The 19698-nt window shown below is 40.0% G+C and overlaps 1 protein-coding gene and 1 pseudogene across 2 annotated transcripts in view; one reads left to right on the forward strand and one right to left on the reverse strand.

The window, feature by feature from the left end:
* Positions 1-17495, reverse strand: part of PIGU (phosphatidylinositol glycan anchor biosynthesis class U) — a 121408-nt gene extending 103913 nt beyond the window's left edge. The window contains exon 1 of one of the 2 annotated variants that reach the window (XM_021077222.1): positions 17318-17495. Coding sequence is in view for 1 of the 2 variants with exons in the window: in NM_001185136.1 (NP_001172065.1) it covers positions 17318-17447 (130 nt within the window). In the remaining variant the exon portion in view is untranslated. 2 annotated transcript variants of the gene reach the window in all.
* On the forward strand, positions 7677-8574 carry LOC100519064 (annotated as a pseudogene).

Below are 19698 nucleotides of genomic sequence, written 5' to 3' on the forward strand. Positions count from 1 at the left end.
GAGGTTGTGGGTTCGATCCCTGGCCTTGCGCCGTGGGTTAAGGATCCGGCGTTGCCATGAGCTGTGGTGTAGGTCGCAGACGTGGCTTGGATCCCGCGTTGCTGTGGCTCTGGCATAGGCTGACGGCTACAGCTCTGATTAGACCCCTAGCCTGGGAACCTCCATATGCTGAGGGAGTGGCCCAAGAAATGGCAAAAAAAGATAAAAAAAATAAAATAAAATAAAAATAAACGAATGGGACTTAATTAAACTGACAAGCTTTTGCACGGCAAAGGAAACCAGAAAAAAACAAAAAGACAACCTATGGAATGGGAGAAAAGAATAGTTTCAAACAATGCAACTGACAAGGGCTTAATCTCTAAAGTACACAAACAAGGTACACAACTCAACAGCAAAAAAAACCCAACAACCCAATTGAAAAAATGGGCAAAAGACCTGAATAGACATTTTGCCAAAGAAGATATACATTTGGCCAACAAGCACATGAAAATATGCTCAACATCACTGATTATCAGAGAAATGCAAATCAAAACTACTGTGAGATACCACCTCACACCCATCAGAATGGCCATCATTAATAAGTCCACAAATAACAAATGCTGGAGAGTGTGTGGAGAAAAGGGAACCCACCTACGCTGTTGGTAGGAATGTAAATTGGTACAACCACTATGGAATACAGCATGGAGGTACCTCAGAAAACTAAATATAGAACTACCATATGATCCAGCAATCCCACTCTTGGACATATATATGGACAAAACCTTCCTTGAAAAAGACACATGCACCTGTATGTTCATTGCAGCACTATTCACAATAGCCAAGACATGGAAACAATTTAAATGTCCAGTGACAGATGAATGCATTAAGAAGATGTGGTATATATACACAATGGAATATTACTCAGCCATAAAAAAGAACAAAATAATGCCATTTGCAGCAACATGGATGGAACTAGAGACTCTCATATAAGTGAAGTAAGTCAGAAAGAGAAAGACAAATACCATATGATATCACTTATATCTGGAATCTAATATACAGCACAAATAAACCTTTCCATAGAAAAGAAACTCATGGATTTGGAGAAGAGACTTGTAGTTGCCAAGGAGGAGGGGGAGTGAGTGGGATCAACTGGGAATCTGGGGTTAACAGATGCAAAGTACTGCCTTTGGAGTGGATAAGCAATGAGATCCTGCTGTATAGCACTGGGAACTATATCTAAACACTTCCAATGGAGCATGACGGAGGGTAATGCGAGAAAAACAATGTATATATGTAAGTGTGACTGGGTCACTTTGCGTACAGTAGAAAACTGAGAGAACACTGTAAACCGACTATAATGGAAAAAATAAAAATCATTTAAATAAAATAAAATAAAATAGTTGACCATAAAAGCTAATTAGTTATGGCCAATTATTCTAAAACAACAGTGTTTTGTTTTGTTTTGTTTGCATGAAGTCTCTCAATTCTTAACCAATAAAACCCATGAAACAAGATTTTTTTTTGGGGGGGGGGCACACTCATGGCATATGGAAGTTTCCAGGCTAGGGGAATCGGAGCTACAGCTACCACCACAGCCTCATGGGATCCAAGCCATGTCTGCAAACTGCAATGCATCTCAAAGCAACACTGGATCCCCAACCCACTGAGTGAGGCCAGGGATCAAAGCCGCATCCTCATGAACACTAGTCGGATTCATTTCTGCTGCGCCACAATAGGAACTCCCTTTTTTTTTTTCTCCCAAGAATTCTTAGTTACCTTCATGTATTTTTTTTTTTTTTTTTTTGTCTTTTTGCTATTTCTTTGGGCCACTCCCGTGGCATATGGAAGTTCCCAGGCTAGGAGTTGAATCAGAGCTGAAGCCACCAGCCTACACCAGAGCCACAGCAACGCGGGATCCAAGCTGCATCTGTGACCTACACCACAGCTCATGGCAACGCCGGATCGTTAACCCACTGAGCAAGGGCAGGGATCGAACCCGCAACCTCATGGTTCCTAGTCGGATTCGTCAACCACTGCGCCACAACGGGAACTCCACCTTCATGTATTTTTTTGATAGCTGATAATAAAAGCATATCATCTAGTATAAGACAAACTCTGTCTTTGAGTTTCCCATATCAAGAATCATATGCATGCAGCTCATTCAAAAGAAGTGGTATCTTTATATTGCTAGCCAGAGGACCCAAGAATCAGTGTCATCTCAGTAGCAATAAACACACCTAGCATACAGATTTGGTTTCTAAATAACATTCTCGAAAAAAAGTAACCAAGACTCTTTGAAGAAGTGTCAATTCTAGGGCTGGAGCAAGGAAAATGCAAGGTAAGCCTGGAAAATCTTGTCGTTCCAGGAAGAAACAAAGTGCCAAAAAAGAAAGAAAGAAAGAAAGAAAAGAAAAGAAAAAAAAAAGAAGAAGAAGAAGAAAGTATGTCAAAAGGACAAAGGAGACTGAAAGAGGTCCCAATGGCCAAAGTAGTATAGATTATAATCCACTGGTACAACCACTATGAAAAACAGAATGGAGGTACCTCGGAAAACTAAACATAGAACTACCATATGATCCAGCAATCCCACTTCTGGGCATATATCCAGACAAAACTTTCATTGAAAAAGATACATGCACCCATATGTTCATTGCAGCACTATTCACAACAGCCAAGACATGGAAACAACCTAAATGTCCATCAATGGATTAAGAAGATGTGGTATATATACATTACACAATGGAATACTACTCAGCCATAAAAAAAGAACAAAACAATGCCATTTGCAGCAACATGGATGGAACTAGAGACTCTCATATAAGTGAAGTAAGTCAGAAAGAGAAAGACAAACACCATAGGATATCACTTATGTGGACTCTAGTATATGGCACCTATGAACCTATTTAATACAAAAGAAACAAACTCATGGGCATGGAAAACAGACTTGTGGTTGTCAAGGAGGAGGGGGAGGGAGTGGGATGGACTGGGAGTTTGGAGTTAGATGCAAACTACTGAATTTGGAGTGGCTAAGCCATGAGATCCTGCTATATAGCACAGGGAACTATATCTAAACACTCGTGATGGAACATGATGGAGGATAATGTGAGAAAAAGAATGTATATATAACTGGGTTACTTTGCTGTATAGCTAAAATTGAGTGAACATTGTAAATCGACTATAATTTAAAAAAATTTTTTAATTAAAAAAAAGATTACAATCCAGAGAATAAAAGAAATATCCATGAGTCCACACAGATAGAAATATGATTGAATAAATAAACAGGGACAACTCTTCCTTACAGAATTCCAATTAATAAATGAAGAAGGAATGAGAAATTAGAACATTCACTAATACCATATGCAAAAATAAACTCAAACTGGATTAAAATCTAATTGTAAGATCAGAAACCATAAAACTCCTAGGGGAAAACAGACAGAACACTCTTTGACATAAATTGAGCAATATTTTTTTGGATCTGTCTCCTAAAGCAAAGGAAATAAAAACAAAAATAAGCTAATTAAACATAAAAGTTTTTGGACAACAAAGAAGCAATCAACAAAATGAAAAGACAACCTACCGAACAGGAGAAGGTATTCACAAATGATCTGACCAATAAGGGGTTAATATCCAATACATATAAACACCTCATACTACTAAACTTCACCTAAAAAAAGAAAAAACTCAATTAAAAAATGGGCAGGAGGAGAGGATCAAGATGGTGGAGGAGTAAGGCATGGTGCTCACCTTTTCCAACACACACACACACACACACAAAATCTACATGTAGAACAATTCACGCAAAACATCAACTGAATGCTGGCAGAAGACCTTAAACCCCACAAAAGGGCAAGAAACCCTCCACATAACTGGGTAGAACAAAAGAAAAAAAAAGAGAGAGAGAGAGAAAGGAATCAGGACAGCACTAGCGCTCCTAAGAGGGAGCTGTTAAAGAGGAAAGGAACGTGATCTAGCGATCCCACTCCTGGGCATCTATCCAGAGAAAACCATGACTCAAAGAAAAGATATATGTACTCCAATGTTCACTGCAGCACTATATACAATAGTCAACACGTGGAAACAACCTAAATGTCCATCGACAGAGGAATGGATAAAGATGTGGTACATATACACAATGGAATATTACTCAGCCATTAAATGGAAAGAATAATGGCATTTGCAGCAACATAGATGGACACAGAAATCATCATGCTAAGTGAAGTCAGACAGTGAGACACCAATATCAAATGCTGTTGCTTACATGTGGAATCTAAAAAAAAGGACACAATGAACTTCTTTGCAGAACAGATACAGACTCACAGACTTTGAAAAACTTATGGTTTCCAAATGAGACAGCTTGGGGGAGTGGGGGGATGCGCTGAGGGTTTGGGATGGAAATGCTATAAGATATGATTGTGATGATCGTTGCTCAACTAAAAATGTAATAAAATTCATTGAGAAAAAAAAAAAGAAGAAAAAAAAAGAGGAAAGGAATGCATACCCTGGGAAGCCACCTAACCAACAGGGAGATCAGCTGAGGCAGAGGACCTCAAAGTCTATATAGCCCTTCAAGACTACAGTAGTTGTTTTTCTTAAACTCACAGAATAAGAAAAATATAAGCAAAATGAAGATACTCAGGAACCATTCCCAGTTAAAAGAACAGGGGAATTCACCTGAAGGAGCAAATAATGAAACAGACCTCTGCAGTCTACAAGACATCAAATTCAAAAAGGAGACAGTGAAAAGAACAAATATGAAGGAATTAAGAGTGGATATGAACAGTAATGAAGATTACTTTAGAAAGGAACTAGAAAATATGAGGAGCCAAGAAAAATTATAAAATTCATTTCCAGAGACACACGTTGAGTTAAAGGCACTGAAGAGCAGAATGAACAATGCAGAGGAATGAATCAGTGAAAGAATTGGAATAATGGAAATCACCCAATCAGGACAGCAGACAGAAAACCAAATGAAAAAACATGAAAGCAATATAAGAGATCTACGGGAATAACAAAAAGCAGGCCAATCTACACATAATAGAGATTCCAGAAGAAGAAAAATAAAAGGAGATCGAAAATATATTTAAAGAAATTATGGCTGAAAACTTTCCAAATCTAAAGGAAACAGATATCAAGATAAAGGAAGCACAGAGGGCCCCAAACAAGTTGAACCCAAACAGGCCCACACCAAGTCAAATTATAACAAAAACGGCAAAAATTAAAAATAAAGAGAGGATTTTAGAGGCAGCAAGAGAAAAAAAGAGTTAACTAACATCAGAGTTCTTGTCATGGCTCAGGGTTAATGAACCTGACAGGATCCATGAGGATGCAGGTTCGATCCCTGGCCCTGCTCAGTGGGTTAAGGATTTGGTGTTGTCATGAGCTGTGGTATAGGTCACAGATATAGCTCAGATCTGGCATTGCTATGGCTGTGGCGTAAGTCAGCAGCCATAGCTCCAATTAGACCCCTAGCCTGGGAATCTCCATAGGCCACAGGTGTGGCCCTAAAAAAGAAGAAAAAAATAAAAAAATTATAAGGGAACCACCATTAGGCTATCATCTTATTTCTCTACAGAAACACTACAGGCCAGAAGAGAGTAGCAAGATATATTCAAAGTTCTCAAAGGGAAAAATTTGCAGCCTAGAATATTCTCCCCAGCAAGAATATCATTTAAAATAGAAGGAGAGGAGTTCCTGTCGTGGCATGGTGGAAATGAATCTGACCAGGAACCACGAGGTTGTGGGTTTAATCCCTGGCCTTGCTCAGTGGGTTAAGGATCCAGCGTTGCCATGAGCTGTGGTGTAGGTTGAAGAGGCAGCTCAGATCTGGTGTTGCTGTGGCTCTGGCATAGGCCCACAGCAACAGCTCCAATTAGACCCCTAGCCTGGGAAGCTCCATATGCCATGGGTGTGCCCCCCCCCCAAAAAAAGGGAGTTCCCATCATGGCTCAGCAGAAAGGAATCTGATTAGCATCCACGAGGGCACAGGTTCAATCCACAGCCTTGCTTGGTGGGTTAAGGATCCATCATTGCCTTAAGCTGTGGTGTAGATCCTAGACATGGCTAGTTTCCGGTGCTGCTGTACCATAGGTTAGTGGCCACGGCTCCAATTTGACCCCTAGCCTGGGAACCTCCATATGCCGTGGGTATGGCCCTAAAAATAAATAAATAAAATAAAATAAAAAGACTTCAAGATTATATAATGTGGGGAAGAAAAGTAAGAAAATCTAGACTCTTTGTTTTTTAGAATGTGTTTGAGCTTATATGACTTTCAGGCCAAAGCAAGCAGATATAGGAAGGGGTTAACATACTTGAAAAACAGGGCAACCACAAATCAAAAACAAACATTACACTCACAGAAAGAAAAGGACACAAGCATAAAAGAAAAGAAAGTCCTCCAACCAAAAAAGAAAGGAATAAAGGAAAAAACCAGAATCAACCAGAAAACAAGGTTTAGAATGGCAATAAGAATATATTTATCGATAATTACTTTAATGGTCAATGGACTGAATGCTCCAGTCAAAAGACATAGAGTGGCAGAATCGAAAAACAAAAAAACAAACAAACAAAAAAAGAGCCTACAATATGCTGTCTACTCACCTTAGGGCAAAGGACACATATAAATTGAAAGTGAGGGGATGGGAAAAGATATTCCATGCAAATGGAAAAGACAGGAAAACTGGAGTTGCAATACTCATATCAGACAAAATAGACTTTAAAACAAAAGCCATAAAGACAGACAAGGACACTATTTAACGATAAAAGGATCCATTCAAGAAGAGGATATTACACTCATCAATATATATGCCCCTAATATAGGTGCACCCAGATACATACAACAATACTAACAGACATAAAAGGAGAAATTGATGGGAATTCAATAATATTAGGAGGCTTTAACACCCCACTCACATCAATGGACAGATCCTCCAGACAGAAAATCAATAAGGCAACAGAGATCATAAATGACAGAATAGAAAAGTTAGACTTACTTGACATTTTCAGGACATTACCTCCCAAAAAAATCAAAATATACATTCTTTTCAAGTGCACATGGAAGGAGATCCTGTTGTGGCTCAGTGGTTAACAAATTTGACTAACATCCATGAGGACGCTGGTTTGATCTCTGGCCTTGCTCAGTGAGTTAAGGATGTGGCATTGCTGTGAGCTGTGGTGTAGGTTGCAGACACAGTTTGGATCCTACATTGCTGTGGCTGTGGCATAGGCTGGCAGCTACAGCTCTGATTCGACCCCTAGCCTAGGAACTTCCATATGCCATGTGTGTGGCCCTTAAAAAAAGGAAAAAAAAAAAAGTGCACATGGAACATTTTCAAAGATTGACCACATATTGGGGCACAAAACTAACCTCAACAAATTTAAGAGCATAGAAATTATTTCAAGTATCTTCTCTGAACACAATGGCATGAAACTAGAAATCAACCACAGGAAAAGAAATGAGAAAAAAACTGACTACATGGAGATTAAACAACATGCTACTAAAAAACCAATGGGTCAGTGAGGAAATCAAGAGAAATTCAAAAACACCTCAAGACAAATGATAATGAAAACACAACCATTCAAAATCTATGGGATTCTGCAAAAGCAGTGTTTAGAGGGAAGTTCATAGCAGTACAGGCCTTCCTCAAAAAAGAAAAATCTCAAACTGAAAACTTAACCCATTCATAAAAGAATCAGAAAAAAGAACAAACAAAACCTAAAGTCAGCAGAAGGAAGTAAATCATAAAGATCAGAGAGGAAATCACTAAAATAGACATTCAGAAAACAATAGAAGCTCTTTTCCGGTTATTGCTTTGCCAGGCACCATGAGCAGCAAAGTCTCCCTGGACACCCTGTAAGAGGTGGTGTGGGAGGGCCTACATGGGAACCAGTGCAAGAGCCGGAAGTTTTTGGAGACGGTGGAGCTTCAGATCAGCCTGAAGAAACATGACCCTCAGAAAAACAAATGCTACTCCGGCACCATCAGGCTTAAGTCTACTCCCCGCCCCAAGTTCCCCATGTGTGTTCTGGGAGACCAGTAGCATTGTGATAGGGCCAAGGCTGTGGATATCCCGCACATGGATATCGAGGCATTGAAGAAACACAACAAGAATAAGAAACTGGTCAAGAAGCTAGCCAATAAGTATACCTTTTTGGCTTCAGAGTCTCTAACCAAGCAGATCCCACAAATCCTGGGCCCAGGCCCGAATAAGCCTGGCAAGTTCTCTTCCTTGCTGACCCACAAAGAGAATATGGTGGCCAAAGTTGATGAAGGGAAGTCCACAATCATGTTCTAGATGAAGAACGTGCTGTGTCTGGCACTGGCCATTGGCCACATGAAGATGACAGGTGATGAGCTCATGTACAACATCCACTTAGCTGTCACCTTGCTAGTGTCATTGCTCAAGAAAAATTGGCAGAACATCTGAGATATGTACATGAAGAGCACCCCGGGCAAACCCCAGTGCCTATACTAAGGATCAGCTTAATAAACCATCTGCCATCATTTTAAAAAAATATATTAGGAGTTCCCGTTGTGGCACAGTGGAAACGAATCCGACTAGGAACTATGAGGTTGCGGGTTCAATCCCTGGCCTTGCTCAGTGCGTTAAGGATCTGGCATTGCCGTGAGCTGTGGGTTAGGTCACAGATGCGGCTTGGCTCTGGCATTGCTGTGGCTCTGGTATAGACCAGTGGCTACAGCTTCAATTAAACTCCTAGCCTGGGAACTTCCATATGTTGCGGGTGTGGCCCTAAAAACACAAAAGACAAAAAAAAAAAAAGAAAAAGAAAAAGGAAAAATCTCAAGGGATGTTGCAGAAATAATAATTAAAAAAAAATAAGAGGATACTATGAACAATTATATGCCAACAAATTTGACAATCTAGAAGAAATGGACAACTTTCTAGAGACATACAGCCCACCAAAACTGAATCAAGAAGAAAGAGATCAACTGGACAGAATGACCACTAGAAATGAAATTGAAATGAAACTGAATATGTAATAAAAACACTCCCTACAAACAAAAGTCCAGGACCAGAAGGCTTCACAGGCAAGTTCTACGAAACATACAAAGAAGATCTTACACCCATCCTTCTTAAACTTTTCCAAACGGGTGAAGAAGGAATAATCCCAAAGACATTCTGTGAAGCCACCACCACCCTAATACCAACACCAAAGATACTACCAAAAAAGACAATTATAGGCCCATATCTTTGAGGAATATAGATGCAAAAATTCTCAATAAAATTTAGCCAACTGAATCTAAGAACATGTAAAAAAGATCATCCACCACGACCATGTGGGATTCATCCCGAGTTCACAAGGATGGTTCAACATACACAAATCAATCAATGGCACAAACCACATAACAAAAGAAAAGTCAAAAACCACAGGATCATCTCAACAGATGCAGAAAAAGCATCTGACAAAGTCCAACATCCATTCATGATTTAAAACTCTTACCAAAATGGATATAGAGGGAACACACCTTAACATAACAAGGGCCGGAGTTCCCGTCGTGGCGCAGTGGTTAACGAATCCGACTAGGAACCATGAGGTTGAGGGTTCGGTCCCTGCCCTTGCTCAGTGGGTTAACGATCCGGCGTTGCCGTGAGCTGTGGTGTAGGTTGCAGACGCAGCTCGGATCCTGTGTTGCTGTGGCTCTGGGGTAGGCCGGTGGCTACAGCTCCGATTCCACTCCTAGCCTGGGAACCTCCATATGCCGCGGGAGCAGCCCAAGAAATAGCAACAACAACAAAAGACCAAAAAAAAAAAAAAAACATAACAAGGGCCATTTATGAGAAAGTCACAGCCAATATAATACTCAAGGGAGAAAAGCTGAAAGCCTTCCCACTAAAATCTGGAACAAGACCAGGATGCCCACTCTCACCACTTTTATTCAACATGGTATTGGAAGTCCTAGCCACAGCAATCAGGCAAACAAAAGAAATAAAAGGTATCCAAATTGGAAGATAAGAGGTAAAACTGTCACTCTATGCAGATGACATGATACTATATACAGAAAGCCTTAAGGACTCCACACAAAAAACAAACTCATCAATGAATTCAGCAAAGTAGCAGAATACACTCAGGATTCAGTTGCATTTCTAACAGTGAAATATTAGAAAAGGACTATAAAAATGTAATACCTTTTAACATTGCTCCCCCCAAAATTAAATACCCAGGAATAAACCTGACCAAGGAGGCAAAAGACTTACATGCTGAGAACTATCAAACATTAATCAAGGAACTTAAAGAGGACTCAAAGAAATGGAAAGATATCCCATGCTCCTGGAATGGAAGAATTAATATCATAAAAATGGCCATATTACCCAAGGCAATCTACAGATTCAATGCAATCCCTATCAAATTACCCATGACATTTTGCAAAGAACTACAAAAAAAAATCCAAAAATTTATATGGAACCACAAAAGACCCAGAATTGCCAAAGTAATCCTGAGGAACAAAAACCAATCAGGAGGCATAACTCTCCCAGACTTCAGGCAATATTACAAAGCTACAGTGACCAAGATGGTGTGGTACTGCTACCAAAATAGACATATGGACCAATGGAACAGAGAATCCAGAAATAAACCCAGACACCTAGGGTCAATTACTCCTCGACAAAGAAGGCAAGAATATAAAATGGGAAAAAGACAGTCTTTTCAGCAGGTGGTGCTGGGAAAACTCAACAGCTGCATGTAAATCAATGAAACTGGAACACACACACAACATGCACAAAAATAAACTCAAAATGGCTTAAAGACTTCAACAAAAGACAAGATATCATAAAACTCTTAGAAGAGAGCATAAGCAAAACATTCTCAACAGCAACCATACAAATATTTTCTTAGGTCAGTCTCCCAAGGCAACAGAAATAAAAGCAAAAATAAACGAATGGGACTTAATCAAACTGACAAGCTTTTGCACAGCTAGGAAACCATTAAAAAAAAATAGTTTCAAATGATGCAACTGACAAGGGCTTAATCTCTAAAATATACAAACAACTTATACAATTCAACAATGAGCCATTGAAAAATGGGCAGAAGACTTGCATAGACATTTCTCCAAAGAAGATATACAAATGGCCAACGGGCACATGAAAAAATGTTCAACATCACTAATTATTAGAGACATGCAAATCAAAACTACTATGAGATACCACCTCACACCCATCAGAATGGCCATCATTAATAAGTCCACAAATAACAAATGCTGGAGAGGGTGTGGAGAAAAGGGAACCCTCCTACACTGTTGGTGGGAATGTAAATTGGTACAGCCACTATGGAAAACAGTATGGAGGCCAACTATAATGGAAAAAATAAAAATAATAAAAAATAAATTTCAAAAAAGAAAACGGTATGGAAATACCTCAGAAAACTACATATATAACTATCAATAATTCAGCAATCCCACTCCTGGGCATATATCCAGACAAAACCTTCATTCAAAAAGACACATGCACCCCTATTTTCATTGCAGCACTATTCACAATAACCAGGACATGGAAACAACCTAAATGTCCATCAACAGATGAAAGGATTAAGAAGATGTGATATATACACACAATAGAATACTACTCAGCCATAACAGAGAACAAAATAATGCCATTTGCAGCAACATGGATGGAACTAGAGTTCCATACTAAGTGAAGTAAGCCAGAAAGAGAAAGACAAAAACCATCACTTATACCTGCAATCTAATATATGGCACAAATGAACCTATCTACAGAAAAGAAATAATCTTATGGACTTGAAGAACAGACTTGTGGTTGCCAAGGAGGAGGGGGAGGGAGTGGGATGGACTAGGAGTTTGGTAGACGCAAACTACTGCATTTGAAGTGGATAAGCCATGAGATCCTGCTGTATAGCACAGGGAAATATATCTAGTCACTTCTGATGACTAGGTCACTTTGCTGTACGGCAGAAACTGACAAAACAATGTAAATCAACTATAATAGAAAAAATACAAACCTGAAAAAAAAAAATGGGTAGGAGACCTGAATAGACATTTTTCCAAAGAGGAAAGGCAAATGACCAAGACGCACATGAAAAGATGATCAACACTGCTAATCATCAGGGAAATGCAAATCAAGAATACAGTGAGACATCACCTCATCCCTATGAGAATTGCTATCTTCAAAAAGAACACAAATAACAAATGCTGATGAGGATGTGGAGAAAAAGGAACTCTTGTACACTGTTGTTTGAAATGTAAATTGGCACAGCCACTGTGGAAACCAGTATGGAGGTTTCTCAAGAAACTAAAAATAGAACTACCATATGACCCTGCAATTCTACTCCTGGGTATATATCCAAAAAAAAAGTAAAACCACTAATCTGAAAAGATACATGCCCCCCAATGTTCCTGGCAGCATTATTTACAATTGCCAAGATATGGAAGCAACCTAAGGACATCAATAGATGACTGGATTAAGAAGATGTGGTATTGGATTTCCCAAAGCGGTACAGCAGAAATGAATCTGACTAGAAACCATGAGGTTGCAGGTTCAATCCCTAGCCTCACTCAGTAGGTTAAGGATCCAGCATTGCTGTGTAGATGTAGTATAAACCGCATACAGGGCTCTGATCTGGTGTTGCTGTGACTGTGGTGTAGGCCAGCAGCTGTAGCTTCAATTAGACCCCTAGCCTGGGAACCTCCATATACCACGAAAAAAGAAGATGTGGTAAATATATACTGCAATGGAATAGTATTTAGCCATTAAAAAGAATGAAGTTTTGCCATTTGCAGCAAACCTGGAGGGTATTACACTAAGTGAAATAAGTCAGAGAAAGACAAATACTGTATGATATCACTTACATGTGGAATCTGAAAAAAAATACAAGAAACTAGTGAATATAACAAAAAAGATGCAGACTCACAGATACAGAGAACAAACTGGTGGCTACCAGTGGGGAGAGGAAAGGGGGGAGGGGCAATATAAGGGGGTGGGTTTAAGACAGCCTCAAGGATGAACTATACAACATGGGGAATATAACCAATATTTTATAAGTGGAGTATAATCTTTAAAAGTTGTGGAATCACTATATTGTACACCTGTAACTTAAATAATATTGTATATCAACTATATTTCAATAAAAAATGAATAAGTAAAAACAAAACAAGGAGGAATGAGGGAATAGACATGTCATCATTAGACCACCACAGTAATGACTGCTGCAAGGAAGATCAACCTATAAATGTAGGAAAGAGTAGGAAAAAACTTAAAGAGAAACAGGATATTTACGGAGCCCCAAAGTATATCCCCCTAATGTTAATTACTTAAACGGGGAAAATAGTAATTTTACAATGGAGAAATCAGGCGGATGTTACTTTAACCAAGGGATTAAGGTTAACATTAGGAGTAATAAGACATTTCAATATATCTCTTGATCCAATGCATTGAAAGGAATTCTTCCCAAAATCCTCATCTCAAACTAACTGTGAGAAAACATTACACAAAACCAAATTGAGGGACATTCTACAAAACAATTGACCAGTAGGCTTCAAAAGTGTCAAGGTCCTAAAAGATACGGAAAAGCTGAGGAACTGCCACAGATTGGAAAAGAATAAGAAGCTCTAACTAAATGCAATGTGGGATCCTGAATCAGAACCTAGCACAGAAAAACAGTACATAAAGTGGTAAAATTTGAATAACAACTATAATTGTTATAAGTGAACATAGTTATTCCCTCAGTTTTGATTATTACACCATGATTACGCAGGATGTTAACATCAGGGGAAGCTGAGTGAAGGGTATATAAGATCTCTCTGCGTTATCTTTGCAAATACTCCCCAAGTCTAAAATTACTTCAAGTAAAAAATTAACAAATAAAACATACTGGTATCCGATCTCTGGATCCAACTGCTGATGTGTAGGAAATACAGAAAACACAAGAATATGTTACAGTGTACCATGACTATACAATTAGGAAAACCCAAATTGTATCAGAAACTCTACAGGTCAAATGGTCTGGGTTCTTCAAAAGATAAATACTAAAAAAAAGGTTGAGATAGATGGGGAATTTAAAAATTAAAGGAGACTTAAAAGACACACAAACTTTGTTTTAAGAGCATGACTAAGCTATGGTGTCTAGGGGTGCTCATTTGGGAAATAAGCCAAAAAGAAAGCAAAGATGTCATTTACTTATAAAAGTCAGAATACTGGTAGAGTTCCCATCGTTGCGCAGTGGTTAATGAATCTGACTAGGAACCATGAGGTTTCGGGTTCCATCCCTGGCCTCAGTGGGTTAAGGATCCAGCATTGCCGTGAGCTGTGGTGTAGGCTCAGATCCCATGTTGCTGCTGTGGCTCTGGTGTAGGCCGGTGGCTACAGCTCCGATTAGACCCCTAGCCTGGGAACCTCCACATGCCACGAGTGTGGTCCTAGAAAAGGCAAAAAGACCAAAAAAAAAAAAAAAAAAATCAGAATACTGGTTACTTATGATGGGGGATGAAAGGGCTGTGATTGAGATCGGGTGTAGGGAAAGACTTCTAGAGTAAGTGGCAGTGTTCTGATTCTTGACCTGAACGACAATTCTAAAAGTGTTTGCCTTAAAATAAATGAACTGTGTAACACATTGTTGTGTGTATTTTACTAATTCTGAATTTATTTAACAAAAAAGTGGTTTTTAGTTTTTTGCTTTTTTTAAGGAATACCATCAGAAGTGTTCCTCCCAACCCTGACTCATAGTGGTGCCGGAGATGGGTTTCTAAATAAGCACTAATAATTTGAGCTCTCCCCTGATTCAAAAAGCTAAGCCTACAAGAATTACTAATCTTTAAGTCAAAGGCTGAAGAAATATCAAATGTGACAGAAAGGTTCTAAAATTATTCTTGACACATAACACAAGATGCTATACAGTGGTCACTGGTAAAACAGCCATGCCTAAAGATTGCCAGCTAATCACATAATGTTACTATCCATGTGACTTTCAGCAAATAACAATATCTCTGTACTTTAATATTCTCATCTATAAAGTGCCATTATAGAAACTAAATGCTTTTTTTTTTTTAACACATCTAAAATGCTTAGAACAGTACCTGGCATGCAGAGAGCTTTACACCAGCGTTAGTTATTATTATTTATTGGAAGCATACATCTGCATTTTGTCAAGCAAGAAATTTGTATAAATTTTAGCTGTACTATCAAATCAACTGGTGGGTCTGTAGAAATGAGGGACATAAGTAGTTTTAAGTGGTGAGAGAGTAGAGAAAGTAGGGTCTAATGCTGCCTTGGATCTTCTGGAATTCAGAAGAAAGCAGGAACCAAGTGATTTCAACAAACAATTCAATTTGTTCAACAAATAATTATATGCAAATATCATATGCAAAGATATAAAGTCTAAACTCTTACCATCACACATATGAACTACAACTACCTTTTTACCACTTATCAGCTGGAACCTGGGCAAACTACTTAACTTCACCAAATCTCAGTTTCTTCATCTGTAAAATAAGGAAGATAATGCCATCTAATACAAGAATAACTGGAGAATAAAATGAGGCTTACCAGTCTCCGGAAGTATTTTTAGAAAAGTTAGCTCTAATTATTCATAAAACAGCCATTCATTACACGACTCCCCATTCCAAAATGTCAATGGGATAACATCAAAAACTCTAGCATTTGAAGTTTGAGGACATGATGCAAACTATTGCATTTGGAGTGGATAAGCAATGAGATCCTGCTGGATAGCAGAGGAAACTATATCTAGTCCCTTGTGATGGAACATGATGGAGGATAATGTGAGAAAAAGAATATATAAATACACGTATGACTGGTTCACTTTGCTGTACAGGAGAAATTGACAGAACACTGTAAATCAACTATAATGAAAAAAACAAAAATCATACAAACTAAAAAAAAAAGAAAATACATCTAGAGAAATAAATAGATTTTACCTAGCAAAAAAAAAGTTCAAGGACATGAAGGGGATTTCTGGGCTGCTGGTAATGTTCTGTTTCTTGAACTGCAAGCTGGCTACATGAGTATAGTAAATTATTTAAGCTATACACTTATTATTATGTGCACTGTCTGTATATTGTACTTCAGTAAGAAAAGTTTATTTATTTTCTTGTCCATGACCACAGCATTCCGCAGAAGTTCCCCAGCAAGAGATCAAATCTGCAGCCACAGCAGTAACAACAGGAGATCCTTAACCCGCTGTGCCACCAGGGAATTCCAGTAAGAAAGTTTTTTGAAAAAAAAATCTTCAAATTCTGGCCTTCACCTTACACCCACCTCATTACTCCCCTACTTTGGGCATTTCACATCTTTCAACATGTCTTGATCCTGACAACCTTCTACCTGAAACTCCGCTTCCTCTAATCTCCCTTTTCACACTCTACATCCTTCAAGAGTTAGCTCAAATCCCACATTCCTTAAACTGGAAAAGGAGAGGACACTTTCTTCAGGGTCAGAACTCCAAGGAAGGAACTGGAGGCACACAGGAAGTACACTTTTCTTTCTTTTTTCTTTTTTTTTTTTTAGGGCCACACCTGCTGCATATGAAGTTCCCAGGCTAGGGGTCAAATCAGAGCTGCAGCTGTGGGCCTACACCACAGCCACAACAACACTAGATATATCCAAGCCACATCTGCGATCTGCAATGCACCTCACAGCAACGAGGGATCTTTAATCCGCTGAGAGAGGGCCAGGTGTTGAACCTGAGCCCTCCTAATGGATACTACCTGGGTTGTTATCCACTGAGCCACAATGGGAACTCCAGGAAGTACACTTTTCATAAATGACTATATCTGTTTGTCTGCCTTATTAGAGTGCCTGTGGACTCTTTAGTCCAAACTGGCTCTCTGTGGGCTCCAGTATAAAACAATGTTTGATGAAGAACTTAAAAGAAATAAGATATAGTAGGAGAAGCTGCACTGCAAGTCCCAGGCTGAGACAAGGTTTATAAGGGCACTCACACACTCTCCTCGCTTATGCAGGAATGGTCCCCTCAGGGGCACCCCCCCCACACACACACACACACCCACGCACAAGCGATCTCGCGCCAAAACTCACTCCACTTAGCACGCCCTTTTCTCATCCCGACCCTTCCTCAAGCAGATCTTTCCTCAGACCACGCCCCTCAGCTCAGGACCCGAGGGGGACACACCCCCTCATATCTACATCTCGCAGGTGACCAGCCCCTACGGCCCCAACCTCACCACACCAACCAACGTCCCCCCGCCCTTAGCAGCCCCGCTCGCCCGCTCGAGGACGCGATAACTGGTGAGTTCCCTCAGAATCTTGAACATGCGGCCACTGCCCCCGCCTCCCATTCACAGAGGCCAGAGGCGCACAGGCGGGGCCTGGACGCCTACTCGAGCCGGTGGCCTCACCTCTCTTCCAAGAGCTCAGTGGGGACACCACCTCCACCCGCTCCGAGATGAACTCGGCCAGACTGGAGCGAAACAAGGCTGCCCGCACAGTCACTGCCACCACCAGCACCAAGGCCAAGGGAGCCGCCATGATAGCTGGGGCGGGCGCGCAGGCAGGAGGGGAAAGGCGAGGCGGAAGAGCCTCGCGGTCTGTGCACCGCCCTCTGTAGTTCTGCGGGTCAGCGCGCCTCGCGGCTGCCCACGAAACTCCCAAACTGGGAACTACCACTCCCAGGAGGCCTTGCGGCGAAGTAGGGCGTGGCGACGGAAAGCGGGGCGCCTCAAGCTTATAGCAAAGGGTTGGGCGAGGTCTCCCACTATAGCAGGTGAATTGTAATAGCACTGAGGTGCTGCTGAAAGGAGACACGTGAAGACAGTTACCATCCTGGAATTGTTGAGCGAGTTTTAAAGAAACGTTCATTTCACTCTTGTGTGTATGTTTTTAGTGTTAAAATGTTTCCTTTTTTATGTTTTCAAAGAGTATTAAATATGTATTCGTTGATTTACTACATACTTATTTGTAGAATGTCAACTATATGGGTTCTGAGGATACATTGTGGAGTATTACAGAGATTTATTAGCTCTGCGGCCTTGAACAAGTTGCCGAACTTTTCTGTGCCTCAGGTCCCTCACCTTAAAAATGCACTCGTTTTTGGCTCCTTGTGAGTGAGCTAGAAACCATTGAAGAATGCTTAGAAATTTTGCCAGCCGCTTTTAAACACAGACATTACTGTAAATTAGTACAGCCACTATGGAGAATAGTATGGAGGTTCCTTTATAAACCAAAAAGGGAGTTCCTGCTGTGGCAAAGTTGGTTAAAGAGAAGTTGATTAATGATCTGGCTTATCTTTGTGGTGTTGCTGGTTCCATCCCCAACCCTGCTCAGTGGATTAAGGATCCTGAATTGCCGCGGCTGTGGCTGGGATTCAGTATCCCCCTCCCCAGGAGCTTCCATATGCCTCGGGTACAGCCATAAAATTAAAAAAAAAAAAAAAAGTATCTAAGAATGAAAGTGTTTATATGTGTAAATGATTCACTTTGCTGTATGCCTGAAACTAACACAACATTGTAAATCAACTGTACTCCTAATAATACTTTTTTGAAATTAAATAAAAATAAACTCAGCTATTATCAAAAATTAACTTATACAAACCTACAATTCAATAAGTTGTGTAAACAACAAGGTAATAAATACTCAAAACATCCCTTGCTAAGTATTTTACTACACTCTTGTTTTATCTGTGCTCTTGAGGTTATTTACCACTGCTATATCACTATGGCAAATACTGTATAATGGTATACTTCTGCCCTTGCCTTCCCAAATCATGTTTAGTGACTTAAGTTTGATAGTTTGAAATCCCAATCAATGGGAATGTTTACACCACAGAAATTGGCAAACAGTGTGTCAGAGTTTTGGAGTTTGGAGAGCCATCAATAAGCATAAGTAGCACACCACTTCATTAATGTATAAAAAATACTTATGATGAATGCTTAAATGTTAGCTATAGTAATTAAAATATTAAATAAATATAAGGAAATTTAAGATCTGTGAAGGAAATGAAACAGGTTGCATAATCAAAAATAATTTGGTGGGGAGTTCCCGTTGTGGCTCAGTGGGTTAAGAACCGGACATAGTGTATGTGAGGATGTGGGTTCAATCCCTGGCCCTCATTCAGTGAGTTGAGGATCCGGTGTTGCACTGGCTGTGGCATAGGCCTTAGCTGCAGCTCTGATTCAATGCATAGCCTGGGAATTTCCACATGCCCCAGGTGCGGCCATAAAAAAGAAAAAAAATTAAAAAAGAATAACTTGGTGGAATGGTGGTGGTAATACTACACAGAATGGTCAGGGAAGACTCTGGGAAAAGGTAACATTTGCAGTCAAATGCTCTACCACTGAGCTGTACCCTCCCAAGAGGTGACATTTGAACTGAAATGAACCTAATCAGAGCTTCCAAGCACAGGGAACAGACTGAGTCAGGAAGAAGCAAGATGTGTTTGAGAAGAGAAAAACGTAAGAGAAAGTGAAGAAAGTTTTAGAAGGTGTGGGTGGGGTTGCAGAGAGGGGCAAATCAGATAGGAACCTGTTCATCATAGCTGGAAATTCAGGCTTTATTCAAAGTACAATTCATGTGCCATTGGAAAATTTTAAACTAGGAAGTGATGTAGTCAGGCTTACTTTTTTTTTTTTTTCGTCTTTTTTGCCATTTCTTGGGCCGCTCCTGTGGCATATGGAGGTTCCCAGGCTAAGGGTCTAATCAGAGCTGTAGCTGCCAGCCTACGCCAGAGCCACAGCAGCGCGGGATCTGAGCCACGTCTTCGATCTACACCACAGCTCACGGC

The sequence above is a fragment of the Sus scrofa genome, chromosome 17 (assembly GCF_000003025.6).
Source record: "Sus scrofa isolate TJ Tabasco breed Duroc chromosome 17, Sscrofa11.1, whole genome shotgun sequence".
In the NCBI taxonomy this organism is placed as follows: domain Eukaryota; kingdom Metazoa; phylum Chordata; class Mammalia; order Artiodactyla; family Suidae; genus Sus; species Sus scrofa.